This window comes from Odocoileus virginianus, chromosome 33 (assembly GCF_023699985.2).
Source record: "Odocoileus virginianus isolate 20LAN1187 ecotype Illinois chromosome 33, Ovbor_1.2, whole genome shotgun sequence".
NCBI lineage: Eukaryota > Metazoa > Chordata > Mammalia > Artiodactyla > Cervidae > Odocoileus > Odocoileus virginianus.
In genome coordinates, this window is record NC_069706.1 from 6,396,862 (window position 1) to 6,417,833 (window position 20,972).

At 43.6% G+C, this 20,972-nt stretch overlaps 1 protein-coding gene across 32 annotated transcripts in view; it reads left to right on the plus strand.

Annotated features, from left to right (window-relative positions):
* Positions 1 to 19,817, plus strand: part of RBFOX1 (RNA binding fox-1 homolog 1) — a 2,345,672-nt gene extending 2,325,855 nt beyond the window's left edge. For 9 of the 32 annotated variants that reach the window (XM_070460577.1, XM_070460566.1, XM_070460567.1 and 6 more), the window contains 2 exons: positions 17,616 to 17,691; positions 19,641 to 19,817. In XM_070460577.1, the coding sequence (XP_070316678.1) occupies positions 17,616 to 17,691; positions 19,641 to 19,763 (199 nt within the window). In that variant the 3' untranslated portion in view covers positions 19,764 to 19,817. Of the gene's footprint in view, positions 1 to 1,676; positions 1,730 to 17,615; positions 17,692 to 18,086; positions 18,323 to 19,282 lie in introns of those variants that run through there. The other 23 variants (XM_070460565.1, XM_070460576.1, XM_070460579.1 and 20 more) reach the window with 10 other exon arrangements.
* Positions 19,818 to 20,972: the final 1,155 nt, after the last annotated feature.

The following is a 20,972-nucleotide window of genomic DNA, read 5'->3' on the forward strand; positions in this document are numbered from 1 at the left end:
TGGTTTTCCTGGAGTTTAGCATGCTTGACAGTCCCTTAGGGAAAATTCAGAGGAGACATTCAAGGTAGTACTGTCTTTAGGATGAGTGAGTAGGGATGCGATGGAGCCACCTCATGAATGAGGCCCTGCCTCGTAGATAAGTGAATAGCTGTTCCAAAGAGCTTGTCTCTTTGGATAAACCAGATGACCTTTCTTGGTTACTGTAGCTTCTTCTTATGGATGTGCTAGAAACAGAGGTCCTTCCAAAGTGCTTGTTTTGTCCACCCAATAATATATTTGTAATTTGAGCTATTCGTGTCTTATGCCTCTAGAGTCAGTCCAAGGTGAGCAAGTCAAAACAGATATTCAACTCAAGCATCTTCATTTTCAGGGATATTAAGTTTACTGCTCCTCAAACCTTGAAAATTTGATGCCAGGTAATGATGGGGCCTGAAAAGTTTGTGTCAGAGCTGAAAGATAGTCAACGACACTGACTTTGTTTTAAGAGAGGTAATAAATGAACTTAGTTATGACTTTTATTATGGTGGGTGAGAAATGAAAAAAATGCTGTCCTCAGACCATGTATGAGTTTTGTTAAGATTTCATTGGCATGGCAATGATGAGACTCTTCAGCTGAATGTTAGATTCTAGTGAATTTCCAAGTGGTAGCTCTATGTATATTCCAGGGAGTTACCTTTTGCAACAGAAAAACTTTCTTAAGATGTTTTAAGGGATGCTCAGTCACTAGACCAATCAAACTAAAATGCATTTATCTTGGTTCTCAATGATTCCCATGCACAGAAGACTCTAAGAAATGAGAATTAGAAGCCTCAGTACTCCTACCTCTGAGGCATTTAAGAGCCTTGCTGATCTCATTGGGACATTTTTGTAATCTGCCTGACACAGATGTTCTTATTTCTGGAGAAACAGACAGTACCTCTGGATTAGAATACATTGCCTTGTGGAAATGCCACAGTTGGAAACATCTTAAGAGACTTTTATCATCTTTCTGGATTTATTAAATCAAAGTGAAATAGCGTTTTCCACTTTTATTTTCTTTTTTAATACTGCATCGTTAAAAATAATTTGGCAAGACAGGGTTTATTTCAATTGATGAGTTCTCTTACCTTCTTTATGTAGCGAGCCTCATTTGGTGAGAAAATTATTATCCATAACATGATACCATTTAACGTTCTCTTCAGAAATGATGGCATTGCTTTTTCTTTCCTTTAAAAAATTTTAATATTATATTATAATAGTAATAAAGTCTGGAATTGTATGATTTTCCTAGCTAGTTGCAGTATGCTCTTTTTCTAATAGGCTATTTTTTTTTTTTTTTTTAGCATAGTCTCCTTTGAGTGTAAGAAATCCATAGAAGCTCAGTTTGAAAAACCCTAAGCCTTAGAAACCCACCCTGGCATGATAACATGTTAGTAACACATAGTATTAATATCTTGTGCAACAGCTATACATGGTCCATGTTCTGACATCACCATGATTTTGTGGAAGGGTTCCCTCGCATGCCTGTTTCATGATCTTCCTAAACTCTCCAAGCCCACGATAGCAACACATTTCCTTGCAACATCCATTCAAACTCAGCACCCTTCCCTTACCTCATCTGACTACATCGAACCAATTGGCAGAGAGCGCATTTCCCCCTGAGCGAGCAGTATTGTGAATTTTATCTTCTCTTCCAGAAATCAGTTCGTCTTCGTTGCAGCAGATGAAATTTCTTGTAACACCTCTGCAGGTAACAAACATTGCTACTTCTTGGTGCATCCATCTGACCCTCAGTATCCTTTGTTTTCTTTTATTCCCTTCACATGCTGCAGTCGGTCACGCTAGAAAGTTGAGTTTTTTAAAAAAAAGTCATATCTTTGGAGTATAGCTGGAGCTTTTAGGCTCTGCTGTCTAAAAAGACAGTAGGCATTTTGCTAACTTGGATGTTTTATTTCCAGTTTTAATAATACATGATCCAGAAAAGTAAGACTATATTGAATGAAGCCACAATAAAATATTACAGTATAATCAGTGCTCTTAACATTAAAATACTGAATAGGGGAGATTTTAGGCACACAGACATGGGACTTCTATGTTTTGGGACGTATTATGTCTGGGTTCACATGGGTTTCTATGGGATTATTTGGGATCTTTATGAAATGACTGTTATATATTATAGGCCCTAAAAGACTGAATCTATAAAGCTGGAGGCACTGGGGAATATGATAATCTCTGTCTTATAAGAAGATCTTCATTCCATTAGTTAAAGATCTATTTCCTTTCTTTTAACACATATTACAAGTAGGAGGGCATGAGAGAGACAGAGTCTTCTGTTTTTAAAATCAGTCAATTGGCAGGTGGAAATTGCCCAGTTGCATGGTGTGTCCATCAAAATAATGCCTGTCTTTTTGCTTTGATGTGGTTCAGAACAGTTGTGTTTGGACTTTCATTAGTATGGAATTACTTGATTAAATGTCAAGATAGGTGAGTTGCCTTAACTAAAAACAGAATTCTTTTATTTACTTATTTATTTTGCTTTTAAGCCTAAACTGTGACCCAAACAATGACTAGGAGATCTTAACCAATGTGTTGCTTTTAGCCAAGAAGGGAGGAAATGACAGCTCATCCCCATGTCATTGAGTGTGCCTTGACCTTCAAAAGCATACATTAAACAGAGCCCAACATATAGACATTCATCTGTCACCAATCACGTGTTATCAATAGAATGGTGAACAAAGGCATGTTTGTAGCACTTCACCCCCTGCATAGGGTCTTTGGAGAGAAAGACATCAGGGGAGCAGGGAGAACTAGAAACAGGTGCCCAGCCCTCCCTGATTTTATTGATAGTTTCAGTCTCAATATTTTTAATGGGTTACAGTCTTCCCCTGGGAGAGCCTGAGATATGCATGTTCATATGTTAAAGCGCTAGCTCGCAACCTTCCTAGAAAACCCTGCTCTTTCCCTTCTAACCCCTAGCCCCAAACATCTCTATTTCTCCTTGTGAGAGATGGTGAATTCACTAATGCCTAATGATAGAAGGTGGGGAGTCCTGTTGCTGGAGGTGGGGGTGGGGGTGACTCTGGGAAAAGAGTCACTTAACCTTTGCAGAACCGACAGAGAGAATGGAGCGTGCGACTGAAGGGGAAATCAGCTTGGGGTGGGGAGGAATGTTGGCTTGAAATGTTACTGAGCATCCTTTGTGGCTGGGCTGGTCATCCAGAGCCTCCATCCTCCCCGTGAGCCTGAGTGCATGTTCCAGGGTGTCTTAGGCTCTATTTTGACATCATAAGTCGAACACTGCGAAGTTACCACCTAAGAGGTAATATCGATTTTGCCCTGTGACTTAACAAACCCTGCCTTGTAAGCAAGCGGTCTGCATACAATACGTCGAGGAGAATCTGCAGATAATGAAAGTTTGCCCGAGTCGAGAGAGTGTTTTCGCCTACCTTGTCTAATTTAGGATGGCTGCTCCGTAAATTCTTAATGAATTGCTATTGATCAAATTTCAAATTGAGAGAGATATCCCTGTGGCTTTGATGGCCATATTAATAATATGTTGTATGCTTCATAAGGTTCAATTTGAACTCTGAATTTTGAATCAAGCGTGAAAAAGGAGACACCCATATCCATCAAATGTGAATTATCTTCTAGCCAGATCACTCTCCTCACAGAATGAAAATGAAAAATCAGAACTGTGCAGTCAACAAAGGTTGTGACTCATAGTTTCAATGAAGTCTTGCTCACAGGCTGGAAAAAACCCAGGGCACCCACACCCTAAGCAACCCAACTGTCTGGAGTTCTCCCCTCTCTATATAGAACAACACTCCTTGTTGTTCAGCTGCTGTCATGTCTGACTCTTTGTGACCCTGTGGATTGCAGCACACCAGGCTTCCCTGTCTTTCACTATCTCCTGGAGTTTGGTCAAATTCATGTCCATTAAGTCGGTGATGCCATCCAACCATTTCATCCTCTATTGCCCCCTTCTCCTCCTGCCCTCAGTCTTTCCCATCATCATGATCTTTTCCAATGAATCAGCTCTTTGCATCAGGTGGCCAAAATATTGGATCTTCAGCTTCAGCATCAGTCCTTCCAATGAATATTCAGGGTTGATTTCCTTTAGGATAGACTGGTCTAATCTCCTTTCTGTCCAAGGGACTCTCAAGAGTCTTCTCCAACACCACAGTTTGAAAGCAGCAATTCTTCGGCGCCCACACTCCTTAGGGTGGGGTCTGTTGAATCCTCATGTCCCCTGGATTTCAGTATTTGACCCCAAGAGGCAACTTATCCTATTTAAATGGGGGGAAAGATGATTGATAAAATGCTTAAAATCTGTTTGGAGGGCCTGATCAATTTGATACCTGAATTTCTTATGAGTATGCATTATTTTATGTGGCTGCCTATGGGGGCAGAGATGGCCAGACCGTTTTATCCTTGGCTTGGGGCAGAGGTGGTGAAATACAGATCATCCAATAGGAGCAACAGGAACTCTGAAGAGTTTTTCTTTCTGTTCCCAAAGGAAAAGTGAAGATGCTTCCTTGGGTCTTTGATAGAGAGACCCAAGTTATTTTGGTAGAGCCAAAATGTCAAATATTAATTCTTCTTTGGTACACACATGCATGTGTTGTTTATGAGATTGTACTCACATGGGAATGTATTTTTGTTGTCAGTGGTATTGGTTGTTTTCTTCTTAATTTTGTTCCTGAAAGACATGTATTTACGTGGCTGTCTCATCCACCTTGAACACATCCATGGCTTTCTTATTCTGTAACATCAGGAACCTTTGATGAGCTGGATTCTGCAAAAGGTGGAAAAAAGGGCAAGGTGATTTTCCCTCTTCTTCCATCCAAGTCCTCCCTGTTGCTGGGGTTCATTGGAACTTTTTTAAGACTGTCAGGGGTTGTAGCTGTAGCATAATGTGAGTCTTATACAAAAACAGAGGTTGAAAAGCACGTGACTTATTTTGATAGAACTGCTGGAAGTTCACATCAGTTAATTTGTACATGTTGGGTCATCACTGTTCCATCGGTTCAGTTCAGTCGCTCAGTCATGTCTGACTATTTGCGACCCCATGAATCGCAGCACGCCAGGCCTCCCTATCCATCACAAACTCCCAGAGTTTACTCAAACTCATGCCCATCGAGTCGGTGATGCCATCCAGCCATCTCATCCTCTGTCGTCCCCTTCTCCTCCTGCCCCCAATCCCTCCAAGCATCAGGGTCTTTTCCAATGAGTCAACTCTTCGCATGAAGTGGCCAAAGTATTGGAGTTTCAGCTTCAGCATCAGTCCTTCCAATGAACACCCAGGACTGATCTTCTTTAGGATGGACTGACTGGATCTCCTTGCAGTCCAAGGGACTCTCAAGGGTCTTCTCCAACACCACAGTTCAAAAGCATCAATTTTCCGGTGCTCAGCTTTCTTCACAGTCCAACTCTCACATCCATACATGACCACTGGAAAAACCATAGCCTTGACCAGATAGACCTTTGTTGGCAAACTAATGTCTCTGCTTTTTAATATGCTATCTAGGTTGGTCATAACTTTCCTTCCAAGGAGTCTTTTAATTTCATGGCTGCAGTCACCATCTGCAGTGATTTTGGAGCCCCAAAAAATGAAGTCTGACACTGTTTCCACTGTCTCCCCATCTATTTCCCATGAAGTGATGGGACCAGATGCCAACTGTTCCATACATCACTTTAAATAAGTCCAGAGCAGGCTTTCCTTCCAAGAACCTCCATCCTAGTGCAGACCAGACCTCAAGTGATAGGATGATATTGGAGGGTCATCTGTGGTCTGACTTCTTTTTTTATGATAAATTGGACTGCTTTGTGGATCGCAGTGTGACCAAAGCAGAAGAAAGGGAGTCTTGCAGCAGACCCTATGAATGAGCATACAGTGTACTTGCATGCCAAGTTACGGGCTTCCTGGTGGCGCTAGTGGTAAAGAACCTGCCCGCCAATGCAGGAGTCCTAAGAGACGCTGGTTCAATCCCTGGGTCGGGAAGATCCCCAGGAGGAGAGCATGGCAACCCACTCCAGTATTCTTGCCTGGAGAATCCCATGAACAGAGGAGTCTGGCAGACTATAGTCCACAGGGTCGCAAAGAGTCAGACACAACTGAAGCGTCTTAGCACGCACGCTTGTGGAGTTATGCAATAGCTATAATGAATCAAAAACCAAGGGTAGGGTAGAAAGTAAGTCGTGATGCTCCTTTATATTCACTGATCAGAGATGGCCTCTCTGAGAGGGTGACACTTGAGCTGGGGCCTGAGTCGAGCCAGGGTGTGAGCCAGGTGAGTAACCATGGAACCGGAAGCATCTCAGGCTGCAGCAGTAGCAAGTCCGGAGGCGCTGTGGTCGACACATGCGTGAAATGTTGAGGCTCGGCGCGGCTATAGAGTGTGAGGACAGGGAAATTTTCAGAGATTACATCAGGAGGACAGCCAGGGGTCCAAACAAATTAGGACTTGGAGGTTACGGAAATCATTTGAGATTTTAAGTGTGATTGGAAGACATTGGAGGGTCGATGGTGGTCTGACTTTTTTTTTTTTTTAGTGATGAGTTGGACTAGTTTTTGGATTTGCAATATAGCCAGAGAGAAAAATACAGAGTCTTGAAGCAACCCAAGGAGGGGTGATGCTGACTTGGTTTAGGATGATGGCTGTGGAAGAGCTGAAAACTGGTTTCTTGTGCTGTATTTTGACAAGAGAACAAACAGAATGTACCAGCAGATTAGAGAGACGTTCAAGGACCAGTTTGTGTTAAATGCCCACACCTTCCCTCTTCCTCCCAGGGTGTATCGGTCATTTCATTGAGGAGTTAAGACCTTTTGAGAGCAGAGAAGACAAGCCCTTCATCCCTACAGTAAATAACTGTCCCCCAGATAAGCATTCCTGGTGGCTCAGAGGGTAAAGTCTGCCCGCTATGCGGGAGACACGTGTTCGATCCCTGGGTCGGGAAGATCCCCTGGAGAAGAAAATGGCAACCCACTCCAGTATTCTTGCCTGGAAAGACCATGGACAAAGGAGCCTGGCCGGCTACAGCCCATAGCATCGCAAAGAGTCCGGACAAGACTTCACTTTCACCTTCAGATAAACTTTGTTGAATTCCCCAGGTTATAGTCATAACTTGCTGTCATTTATTGTGCAGAGTCCATGTACTAGCAAGTATGACACATTATATACACGAGTATACATATATATATATATGTATGTATATATAGATGTGTATATAATTCATTACAGTATCTCAGTGAGGTAGAGGTTACTATCACCATTATTTGCAAATTTCAAAAGAACAATATGAGGTTTGGTAACTTGGCCATGGTTACCATGGTTACACAGGAGTCTATCTGATGCCACTGTTCTCTCCACTGAACTGCACTGCCCCCAAGTGCTCCTTTTCATCTTGACCTTGGAAACTTGACCTTCACTTCCAGATGGAATTCTGCGTTCTTCAGTTGTGTTGTCTTGCTTCTTTCTAGAAGTTTTCTAACTAGTATTTGTGAGTTGGGGAGTGGGCGTAGTTGTTCAAATTTGGAGGGACCCAGGTGGCTCAGAGGGTAAGGAATCCTCCTGCAATGCAGGAGACACTGGAGACATGGGTTGGATCCCTGGGTTGGGAAGATCCTCTAAAGAAGGAAATGGCAATCCACTTCAGTATTCTTGCCTGGAGAATCCCATGGGTGGAGGAGCCTGGTGGGTTACAGTCCATGGGATTGCAAAGAGTCGGACACAACTGAGTGACTGAAAATGCATGTAGTAGGATTAGCTATTTATTAATTGTTTTCTTTAAAACAATTATATACTAGGTATATACAAGGATATTTATTTTCTTTAATATTTTTGAAAAAATTGCTATCAACCTGAGTACCCAACAATGCAATGGGTAGATAGATTAAAATATAATATCATTAAACAATAGATTATTATGACACAACTGAAGCGACTGATCACCACCACCAGGGTACTAAATGATTCCCTAAACAGATGGTCCAGTGGGAGTTTATTTGCCTTGGCCCCGACTCCTTCATACAGCTCGTGTGTGCTGAGCGTACGACATGTGGGGCCCAGGTCTAGGGGGGCAGAACTGAGTGGCAAAGAGAAAATTCTGTACATCCAGGGGGACAGAGGGTGACACCAGCCAAGGGTATTTTAGGGCGATTCTCCACAAGTCTTTCCTTTGCTGAAAAGCAGTGGCTAAAAATCAACAAACAAGATAAACTGTGCCCTGGAAGGTACCAGACAACTTGAGCTCGTTGTTCTGGTTACCAGTTGCCCCCTGCCCGGGGGAGCATGTGCACGTTTGTGTATCTCTGGGATGCAAGTGAGGCTGGGTCTCCATCTGGCAGCAAGTTTCACCCCTTCTACCGTGCCAGGTACCATCATGTTGGTTGGGAAGCCAGCCCAGGGACAGACTCTCGGTCCTTTATGAGCACTCGATACAGACACGTGGGGCCTGGGAGGAAGCCTGGACCAAACACACCTGCAAACACTGCTGAAACCAGTCTCCTTGGGGCGGTGGGTTGCTGTCCACTTTTATTAGAGACATTATTTGTCAAGTTTGGGGCCACAATGGGGAGTATCGCTACCCCCTTCCATCTTTTTATTCCCCACTAACCTGAACACACACACACGCTTGCACACCCAGGCAGCCGCACTAAGACTTCAGGTACTATTTAGAAGAAGTTTCTAAATTGACCACTCCTTTAATTGATCCTTCAGCAGATTTCATCTAATGGTCTCTCCTTTCCATTTCTGTGATTTGATTATTCAGCAAAGTTGTCATGCAGCAAATCGATCGGTAGTTAATTGGTCTGTTTCCAGGAAGGTGTGGTATGTGTTCTAATAGGGGACCCGCAGGGTGCTAAGGGAACATACAGCGAAAGGGACTTAGTGAGGATCCTCCCAGTGTTGACTGAGCGCTTACAATGGACCAGACAATGTTCAAAGCCTGTGACGTGCAATCATAATACCTCCTAAAAATGAAATGTCTTTATCGGTTTACTTATGAACATTAACCATGTCTAGAGAGCTCTGAATTAGCCTGAGTAAGGGAGGGTTAATCAGGGCAGATTTTTTTAAAAAAAATATACAACAGCAGGTATCAAATGTCAGAGTGGGTGATGATCACCTGCAGCATTTATTACAAATTCATAAACAACAAGGTCCTACTGTACCGCGTGGAGACTTATATCCTATGATAAGCCATAATGGAAATGAATAAATAAATTTTTATTTATTTATTTTTAAAATTTTTATTGGAGTAGAGTTGCTTTACAATGTTGTAGTTTCCGCTATACTGCACAGTGAATTAGTTATACATATATCCCCTCTTTTTTAGATTTTCTTGCCATTTAGGTCTTTATACATATTGAGGAGAGTTCCCTGAGCTGTACAGTAGGTCCTTCTTAGTTATCTATTTTATACATAGAGAGTGTATGTGTTATTCCCAGTCTCCCAGTTCATCCCACCCCTTCCTTCCTTCCTTGGTATTCTTAAGTTTGTTCTCTACATCTGTGTCCCTATTTCTGCTAGTGAAGTAAGTCAAAAAGAGAAAAACAAACATCATGTAATATCACTTATATGTGGCATCTAGAAAAAATGGTACAGATGAACTTACCTGCATAATGGAAAAGAATATTTAAAAATGTGTATATATCTGTAGCTGAATCCTTTTGCTGTACAGAAGAAATTAACACAACATTGTAAATCAACTATACTTCAATTGAAAAGTACTAAAACTGAAAAAATAAAAATACAGATTCCACTCCATCTTGCCTTCTCCCTGCCCCAGAAATTCCGGTTCCTAGATCTGGAGAGGGAGCCTGACAATCAAAGTTCTTAGGTGTTTCCCCAGACCATTCTCACAGAGGAGACCTCAGCTCACACTCCAGGAAACACTGAGTTGATCGGTCAGGAATCTTTTGTCTTTCATGAGGAGAACATTCTGTGGATTTTTCTGGAGTCGTTCTCTGCAACATGGTGACCGATTACCACGTGGCCGTGGAGCCCTTTGGAACATGCTTGGTCCATGTGGACGTGAGCTCTCAGCGTATGATACACAGTAGATTTCAACAACCTAGTATGAACATAATGGAAAGTATGTCACGCATTATCTTTATGTCAGTGACACATTGAAATGATACTATTTTTGGTCTGTTGGATCAAATTAAAATATAAAAATAAATGACACCTATTTTCCATTTATTTTTCTTAATGTGGCTACTGGGAAACTTACAATGTCCTATGTAGCTTGTCTTTGTGGATCTTACCGTATTTCTATCAGAGAGCCACATTTTCATTCATTTTGCTTAAATGAATCTTGAAAGAGTATGTGTGCCCCAGGAATGGGTCTCTTAGCAGCAAGGATGCTCACCTGGAATTAAAATATTTCTACAGTCAACCTGGACATCACTAGTGTGTTGCATTGTTCACGCACTGTCGTGTCCAACTCTGCAGCCCCATGGACTGCAGCACGCCAGGCTGCCCTGTCCTTCGCTATCTCCCAGAGTCTGCTCAAACTCATGGCTAGTGATGCCATCCAACCATCTCGTCCTCTGTCGTCCCCTTCTCCTCCTGCCCTCAATCTTCCCCAGCATCAGGGTCTTTTCCAGTGGGCCAGCTCTTTGCATCAAGTGGCCAAAGTAGTGGAACTTCGGCTTCAGCATCATTCCTTCCAATGTGTTTTGACTTGATGTTTTAATTTTGCCTCTGACTCTGTATGTGTGTGTGTGTGTGTGTGTGTGTGTGTGTGTGTGTGTGTCTATGTCTATATGTGCTGTAGCGGGACTTATCTGAGGCACAGGCCCAGAATCTGTCTCCCTCTCATCCTGTTAGTCAACCTCTTAAAACCATTGATCTGCTTGCATGGGGCTTAGAGGTTATTGTACCCATGGCTTCAGACGGACAACTCAGTTTGGGAGTCGTTCTGATACAGGTATTCCAGGGGTTTTACTGGAGGAACCCCACGTGGAACAGAGAGAGGGCAGGGGCTGGAATTCTCTGTCTTTTAAAACAAACTTAATTATTTCTTTGGATGCACTGGGTCTTCGTTGCTGCACAGGCTTTCCCTATCGCGATGCATGGGCTTCTCATCGTGGTGACTTTTCTTGTTGTGGAGCTCTGGCTCTAGGTGCCTGGACTTCAGAAGGTGCCCCGTGGCATGTGGAGTCTTGGGTCTCAAACCCATGGACTTGAACCCATGTCCCGTGCCCGGCAGGCGGGTTCTTAACCGCTAGACCACCGGGGAAGTCCATCCCTCCTACTTTGGAGGAAAAGAATCATGAGACTGAAAAAGGCCATCTGCGAAGATAATCGTTTCAAATCCAAGCTAAGGAAGTGAGCCGCAGGGGAGTTCAGAAATGTCAGTGTCAGGTTGGGGTAACTCTGTGGCTCCTCTTGGAGAATGCCTTCCACCGCTACTCTATCTTTCTTGGAGGTTTTGAGTTATGGGAGTGACTCTGCTTTCTGACTTGCATGTCTCAGGAGGCTTTTGGGAAAGTCCTGATCACCCACATGGTCTACAATTATAGAAGTCATTGCCTAGATGAGACCAGGAGAAAGCTGCAGTCGTCACAGAGGAATATTCCTTAGTGAGTGCCTTCACCAATGCCAACTGAGCACTGAGGCCTGAGACCCCAGGAGCGGGAAGGGGAGCATTTGCTGGCTAAACCATTGCTTTCAAATAGCAGGCCGTGAGGACCGTGGGGCCGCGTGTAGGGCCCTCCTTGAACACTCTGTGGGAGGTGTGTGGCTGGTGAGTATTAAGTTCCCAAATACCTTCCAGACTCTATCTTAGATCTGATTATGACTATGAAGGCGCTGTAGCTCCAACGGCATTGCAGATTCTGGGATTTTGACCCCTCATCAGGGATCTTAGTTTGAATGCATACTCTGTAGCGCTTCTCATCATGGTGGGGACTTGAGTGTTGGTACCTTCTTGCTGTGCTGGGACCATCTAGGAGACCTACACTACATTGGGAGCCTCATCGGAGGATGAGCCTATTTTATTCATCTTTCTGCCCCCAGGGACCACCCCCCCTCCCCACCCCCCGCCCCCACCCCGCAGCTATCTTTGGGACAGGAGGCGTGGGGAGGTGATGCTGAAATAAGAATAAAAGTTCTGGGGAGCATAGAGACTGTGAATTCAAATATACCAAGTTAACTCTGTGGAATGAAGTTAATGACAGTGTTCTTCCTATGCCCCTATAAGAAAACCACTTGACTGTTAGAACCCAGGAGCACGGTACCCACATGGCCCTACTGTATTTCATTCACACCCAGCTTGTTGCAGCTGGATTTAGAAGATGTTAATAATAAGTAGTGTTTACATTTCTCTGTCGAGTTGACAAAGCTCTTTCACAAACATGCGTTCATATTTCCCATCCAACAGGCAACTGATGTATTCATTTGACTCCAGCATATCAAGTTCAAATATAGCCATTGAAAGTACGTGTGTAACTCATAAACGAGACAGAGCTTCACTTCCCAAAGCATCTGTGAGTTGATTGCTAGAACTACACGCGATCCTGATCCTTCGGGTGCCCCTGCAGACCAAACGTCTTGGCAGGAGTGAGAGGTCGGCTTATGAAATTCTGTAGAAGAACCCTTCTATCATAATCTCCCCTCTCTGTAGATGGCTTTTAAATGCCCCTGGTTTCCTTTCATGTGCTTTATCTGTGAATTAGGCAGAGCTCAGACAGAGCAGAATCATTTTACAAACAAGGATGATGAGGTTCAGAGAGAGTTCCCTGCATCACTGATCAAGGATGCTGCATAGGGAGAACTTGAACCTGGATCTTCTGGCTCCAAGCTTTTGTCCTCCGCGGGGCAGGTCAGCCTCCTGGTTTTCTTGTTGCAAAGGTCAAAAACAGAGGAGGGATCATGATGGCCGTAAGCTGCAGCAAACTAGACAGCAGAGCAGTTATCTTTTTTCACTTTGTTTTTTTCCCTTTGATGAACTTGGACTTTCCTGATGGTTCAGACAGTGAAGAATCTGCCTGCAATGCAGCAGACCCTGGTTCGATCCCTGGGTCGGAAAGATGCCCTGGAGAGGGGAGTGATGAACTTAGCGACATCCTGGCCTCTGTGAGCACTCAGGGGTGATGGGAAATAACACACTGTGTATTCTGAGACTCAAGGAACTTTTCTTCTGCGCATCTTGAAGTGTTCTGATTGTCTTTGGGAGCAGGTGATGTAGAATCTTCAGAAAGCATAGCTCCTAGGATGGTGGCTATTGACAGAAAGCTTATGGTGGATACCAGGGTCTTCCCAGGCCTCTCGTCTCTCCTTACCCCTCCTTCACTCAACAAGTGGCGTTGGCTTGCTTCCTCGTTCACCTGGCCGTAGTTAGCGCTGTGCTAGACAATGGAGAGAGAGGAGGAAGAAAGAGAGACGCCGCCCAGCCCCTGGGGCGGGCTGGCATTCCAGAAGGGGCACAGATACACAGTCAGGTCGGGAAGTAAGTCACCAGAATGAATGGAGATCTGCTCCATGACGTGAAGGATGGGGATGTGGTTGGAAAGTGCGCTTAAGAAAGAGCAGTCAGGGAGGCAGGCAGCATTGGGAAGCTGACGTTTGAGCTGAGAGGTCAAGGATGAAAGGGAGCAGCTCAGATGGAAGATGAGCACAGCCAGGGTCCCAAGGGGAGAACAAGCTCGCCCGTGTCCTGGGAGTCCTGATGAGCAAGGGGTGGGGGAGGCAAGATGGGGGAGAGAGCAGGGTAGGGGTGACTTGGGAAAGTTGGATTTTATTCTAGGGTAAGTGGGAAATCATTGAAGGATTTTAAGCAAGGGCATTAGGTATAATTAGGTTGATACAGGTTTATATTTAGATAGATGGAAAGATAGATAATAGGCAGCTAGACAGATAGATGATAGAGCAATAGATAGACAATTGATAGATAATTGATAGATGATAGAGGTACACAGATGATGGAGAGACAGATGATTGATAGATGTTAGAGACAGAGTGATAAATGATAGATGATAGATAGACAGAAAAGTGATAGATGATAAATAGACAGACAGATGACAGATAGACAGATATAGATATAAATGACTGTTTCTGATTTGGTTCTGATGAAATACTGGTGGTTTATGTCAGGGTGGTGCTAGCGTGAGTGACATGGACACGTTTCAGATTTCATCCGTAATTTCTGACCAGTGGGCTGTGGGCCACAGCGAACACTGGGGCCCGATTGTATACCTGTCCACTTTGGCAGGGATGGCTGGTCCGCAGGGTGACGCCAGGCGCGGGTCAGTCCCCACACAGTGTTCACCGGGCATTCCCCATCCTTCCCACCGAGGTCCCCGGGAACCGCCCCTCTTCCTCTGGGCTCCGCCGAGCAGCTCTGAGGACCGGAGGTCACCGGTGTGGCCAACGTCCCCGCAGCGTCCCTGGGGCTCCAGTCCACATCTTCCTGATAACCTTGTGTCCAAACGGCGGTGTCACAGAAGGGCATGTTTCGAGATTAGCATTTGTAAAGAAGCCTCCTTGCTTTCAGTTTGAGCTGACATGGTCCCTTTTCCTCTGTGGAGATGAAATTTATTAATCATAATAAAACCATCGGATTCTGAAGGTAGAGGTCACCCCGAGGAGCAAAAAGGAGCTTGCTCATTTATGAGGACCAGTTCGGTGCTGCTGTCTTTCTCTTCTGCCCTGGAAGGGAACACTGCCAAACTGTTAGCTTGATTTTTCTATGGAGGTTCGATAGATAAGAATGACCATTAAAGGATGTGAAAGGGAAAGTGAGGGGTTACCTTTTCACATTCAGACCACCACTCTGCTATCTGTTCAAAATGGGACATTTTTGCCACAGCAAAATCAGTCCCCAAATTTAAAAAAAAAACAACAACTACTAATCATTGCTCTGAATTAGCATCCTCACTGCTTGTTTTGGAGGAATACCATGCTGTGGCATCATTTAGTAAATATCCAAGAATTTTTAGTTCACTTTTGCAATTTATAGCCAGTTCCTATAACCAGCTTTGCCAGTTGAAAATACATTAAAAATAATCCTATTACGTTTTTTTTCCCCCTCCAGATCCATGACAGACTTTATTTTCTCATGAAATGAAAATCAACACCAAAGTCATCCATCATGTTCTTTTCTCCCTATTAGTAGCTGCTTCTAATTAGGGGTAAACTCCCCAGTTTCATGAGTAACTTCCATGAATAAAAGATTTATTTCAAAAAGTCATCATTCTTCTTGCTTTAATACACTCTGTCTTGGACATACATCTGCTTTTTGTTTTTTTTTTTCCTCCCTGGGAGAGGGGGGAATCTTTGATTAAAGGCAGTTTCGATGAGTCAAAGTCACAAAGGATGTCCCAAGGAATGAAAGCAAGAAGGGCTTGCCTATTTGTTAGTTTCACTGAGAGATTCATCTCAGAAAAGAAACACCTGTTCATTTTTGGGGATCGGGAGAGTGCTGAATGTTGACGCTTTTGAAGATCAGGCAGAAGACTTGTGTAGATGATTTGAGCTCAGTGACCTTTGAAATGAGCAGAGAGCTTGGGAGTAAAGCATGTTCAATGAGAGCTTAGAATTTTGTTGTCCAGTCTCTAGGTTGTGTCTGACTCCTTGCGATCCCATGGACTGCAGCACGCCAGGCTTCCCTGTCCGTCACTATCTCCCAGAGTTTGCTCAAACTCCTGTCCATTGATTTGATGATGCCATCCAGCCATCTCATTCTCTGTCGTCCCCTCCTCCTCCTGCCTCAATCTTTCCCAGAATCAGGAGCTTAGTATAATTTTTTTTTTTTTTTTTTTCCATCTGGAGTCTAACTCAGAGCCTGAGAGTTAGAAAGTTTTTCCCCTGGTTCTTCCTTCTCAGGCTTCATGATGTGAGATCCATCCAGTGCATTCTTATCCATCAACTATGAGAAGGAAGTTTAGAAGGCAAGTAGGGAAAGACAGGGAAGGAGAAGAATAAAGTTGATGCAAATTCGACCCAAGGTTGATAGCATAGACCAATGACTTCTTCCTCCTGCCTTGTTCCTTCCTTCTTTAAAGGAATGTTCAAGACTCAAAAGCCATTGATAATTCACACCTACCCCATCTAGTGGCTGGTTTACCCCTCTGCTAGCCACTGTGAATGTTGGTCGCTAATGGTACCCAACTGCCTCTTTCTGCAGAGACTTACCCTCTCCCAAAGAACCACTGCAACTAGGAAGTTTATCCTCTGCCCTTCTAGGAAGTCTACAGCTAATGCTTAACTAACAAGAGCATTAAAAAGCCAACTCACTTGCCTCCAGCTGGGATCAACTTTGGGGTGCAACTCAGGATTAGGGAGAAGTTAGTTTTCAGCTCAGAACTGATACACCCTTGTTTCTCTATTTTCCCTTTCTCTGAGCTGCTTGCCCTCTCCCTCCTCTTAAATGCACCACCCCCGACAAATCAGGGGTGGAAGAATCTCCATTTCAGACTTTGCTTCCAGAGACCCTCACCTAACCTCGCCTGCATCTCAGCTGTGATCATTACCGAAACAACGGCATTCAAACTCTAACAAGATATCCAGCAGGTCGTTCAAGGAAGGGCACCTGGAACCATGGAGAGCATGAGAGTTGCCCTGAGAGATTCAAGGATCAGCTCTGACTCTGTCTAGCTCTGTGACCTTGAGCAAATGACCCCGTCTCTCTGAGCTCTGATATCTGATGTACTGCCTTGTTCAGTTCCAGACACTTTGAGGCATCTGATGCGTTCGGTGTCCATCTCTTTTACAGTTTTATTCTAAAGCCTGACTTTATTCTAAAGTCAGGGCAGTGGAAGGAGGATGGTAGAGAGAGGAGGAAAAAATCCTGATATAAAGAAATGTCACCACGAAGTATTGTTCAAGGGACTTCCTGGCGGTCCAGTGGTTAAGACTTTGCCTTCCAATGCAGGTTCCACTCCTGGTCACGGAGTTAAGATCCCACATGCCTCCTGGCCAAAAAACAAAATACAAAAGCAATATTGTAACAGATTCAATAAAGACTTTAAAAATGGTCCATATTTAAAAAAAAAAAAAACTATTTAAAAGAAAAGAAATATTGTTTAATCTGTATCCCTTCCCAGAACCTGGCTAGAGATTGATGAGATAGAAGTTCTGGGGTGATAGACTCAAAAATCACATCAGGCTCTAATTCTTGAGGGGGAAGGAGGTCCCACAAAGCCTTCAAGGATGCTTCTGTTTGAATACATCTGTTCTTTCCCATTCTGACATGTTGGACCCTAACTGTAAAGACTGGGTCCTTTTTGGCCCACCCTGTCTCACTTGATTGGTGACAACTCTGTTAGGAAAAGAGGACAATCTGTCTTGATTATAATGGGTCCTCTGTGGTTCCTGGCTTTCTTAAAACCACTCTTTCAAGCTGTTGCCTGCTTCCAACCCAGTGGGAGTGTAGAAAGTGTTGTATGAGAGAGAGGAAACACATGCACACCCCACATGCTTTGATCTCCAGCAGTGTTAAGTGGACACAGGAATGTGTTGTATAGGATGGACTTTTCTCATGTTACGTGGCCGATTGGAATGTGTTTCTCATTTCTCAAGATGGATAGGGCCCCTCCACATTGTCTTGGTATTTTCTGTTTTACGGTTGTTATTGTTACTTCGTAATCACATATTATGGCTCAATCTTCCGCTCTGTCTTCCTTCTAGTTACGGACGAGTTTATGCTACCGACCCCTACCACCACACACTTGCTCCAGCCCCCACCTACGGCGTTGGTGCCATGGTGAGTACCACTTCCTCTTCTTCCTGGCTTCTTCCTTGCCCCCCTCCCCTGGCCCCCATCCGCCCTTTTCCCCAGCTGGGCTCTCAGGATGGGTTGACGGCTGACGTCCTCTCACTTTCCCTTAATTGAATTTGTCTCTTGTGCTAACAGCAGCTAAAAAAAATGCCACATTAATCCTCCCAGTAAACTTGATAAATGTCTTAATTTCTTGGCAATGTCGTGCATGTAAGTTATTATATTTCTCATTTTGCAAGTCTCACCTAGCCAAGCACTTACCTTAATGGAATAATTAGTCATGTTGATAATGAAATCCATCACTAACGGAATGCAGTGTCAATGCAGAACTTTTTGTTTTCTTTTTTTTTCCCTCCCTCCCTTGCCGCTCATTCACATAGCCCCAAGGTTCCAGCCCCACCACAGACCTCAGAGGAGCTAAGCTGCACAGTTCCAGGCCACTGCTGTCAGGCAGCTGAGAATCTGCCTGCCTCTCCTCCCCTATTACAATTCATGTTTAAAGTCATAGTCGCCCAGGAAAGAAAATAGAGAGAGAGGCACGCTTTGTGTGTGTGCCTAGTACATGAGGAATTAGAAGGAAGCAGTTTGGGAGTTGTCTTTTCTTTTTTTTCTTTTTTTTTTTTTTGTGGGTGGGGGGGCTGGGTTTTTGTTTTGGGAGGGGTTTGGGGGGAGGGCAACACTGGGAGGTGAAAGGGGGGGGATGGTGAATTTGCCTGTACTCGTTCAAACTTCTATGCACTAAAAGCGTACAGTAAGACGTGCCCATCACCTGAGAGCGTATGCAATCATTACAGAGCTTTTTGGCATGCAGATTTCTGCTTGAGATCAAGACGATCAGTTCTTCTCTTAAAGATAAAGCCCCAGAGGCGTTCATTGGCATCGCCAAAACTTTTCACAAAAGGAGATAGTTAAGTGCCGTCTAAAACCACGGCTAGGCAATTCCCTGGAGCTTGGCGGTAGACATTCCACCATGATTGGGAAACCTATCATTTTTTGCACAAGCTCAGTGACATCCAGTAATTCATCTGCACAACTCCCCTCTCAAGGGCACCTTCCATACAGATTGTTCAGCCGAGTCAAGTAAAAAGTGGACTTACACGTTCGTCCCGCTTTTGCATTCAGCCACTCCACTTCAACACCCAGTCCACTGGGGGAAAGTGTTGGCCCAGAGGGTTGAATGACAACATTCAATAAGTTTTCTGCTGCAACATCTTGAGTGTAGACAGAGCCTTTCCCAACAGAGTGCATTGTATCAGTGACTCAGACGGGCCAACCCTAAGAGACAGCATCAATCTTTCAGCGGTCCATTTGTTTCAGAGTCCTTTTCAGCTCCCAGGGCTGGCCGCCCCAATTTGGTTCTAAGGGAATGTTTGTTATAAGGAGCGATGGGGGGAGGAGGTCAGGATTGGTCCTATCTTCAATTCTCTAAAAAGTGGACCCAGGATGGGTAGGGGATGCCTCCATATTGGTTGTTTCTGAGTGTCTAGTTTTTCAAATAGTAGTCTTTTCTTTTGATGATCCACGTGTTGCAAAAGGAAAACGTAAAAAACACACCCCTTAAATTGCTTTGTTTCAGAATGCTTTTGCATCCTTGACGCACAGTATTGTTAGTGACTCAAACAAGCCAACAATAAGAGACAGCATCAATCTTTCAGTGGTCCATTTGTTTCAGAGTCCTTTATAGATCCCAGGACTGGCCGCCCGAATGTGGTTCTACAGGGATTTTTCGTTGTAAGGAGCGACTGCGGGGTGGGGAGAGGTCAGGCTTGGCCCTATCTTCAAATCTCAAAAAAGTGTGCCCGGGATGGGTAGGGGACGCCTCCATATTGGTTGTTTCCGAGTGTCTATTTTTTCACATAGTAGTCTTTTTTGATGATCCACGTGTTGCAAAAGGAAAATGTAAAAAACACACCCCTTAAATTGCTTTGTTTCAGAATGCTTTTGCACCCTTGACTGATGCCAAGACTAGGAGCCATGCTGACGATGTGGGTCTCGTTCTTTCTTCATTGCAGGCTAGTATATACCGAGGGGGATACAACCGTTTTGCTCCATACTAAATGACAAAAACCATTAAAAAAAAAAAAAAAACAACCTTCCAATGTGGGGAAAAAGGAAGCTTTCCGAGGCCTGGGTATTGCAATACATGCAGTAGTGCATCATTTTAGCATCTAAAAAAAAAATTAAATTAAAAAGAGGAAAAAAAATTACATTTTTTATCTTATACCTCAGATATTTTGTTCTGTGTATTTTAATATTGTGGGTCTTTCATTTCTGAAGGTTCTGTAGTTTGGTTGCTGGCTGTAGGCAGTTTTTCTTTGTGGTTGATCTAGAGAGATGCTAGCTATGACTAAACACTGGTATAGGGCCATATCCAGAGTGCTGTATTCTGTAAATGAATTATATATGCTGAATATTAAGCTACTGGGGTTATCAGCTGTTGGGGAAGAGTGTAAGTGACTACAGGAGTCATGTTCTTTTCTGCATCCACATTATTTTATTTTATGAAACGGGAAGGGTGGGAGGGACCTAGGGGGTTGGGGACTGGGGTTTGGCTGAAAGGGAAAAAAAAAGTAACTGATGAATCTAAACGACCCACTGCACCAACGTCCATATAGCAACGGTTCTAAGTTACTCACTGTCAGTTCAAGCCAAAGGTTAGGTTGTTAAGAGGATGCTTCTAGAAATACTTGTGCATCCAAGCTGAATGCAGCTGTGCAAACCCACCCTTTACAACCATTCCACCCGGCAGTATTCAGCTTCTTAACCAGCCACTAGTTATTTAGGCAAAAGACTGCTAGTTAGGCCATCTGCAAGCATTCTTTTTATATTTCTTCCAGTATAATAAATTATTGATATCATTGCTGACTTTTATATTATGGGAGGGAAAAAAATAACATTAATAAAAAGGTGATAAAAAGCACTGTTTCTATTTTTTTCTTTTTTTCCAAAAAAAAGAAAGTAATAAAAACTTAAATTCTTTGTACCAGTGAAAAAAAAATGTATAAAATTTACATCTGTGCAGTGGCGTTGTTAAGTTCTAGAAACAGTCTTTCGAAGCTTTAGTTTTAGCCTCGTAGAACAACTGTTACAGACAAGACGTATAATTTTTATGGAATTACATGATAATCATATTCGGATTTATAGAAGCATTTTACAAGTATTGCAATCATTGGGTAGAGATAATCATGGTATTTTCATCTGCTTGGTACTTTTTGAAACATGACTGTGTTGTGTAAGCAACCTGCAATTTTTCAGTCCGTGAGAGC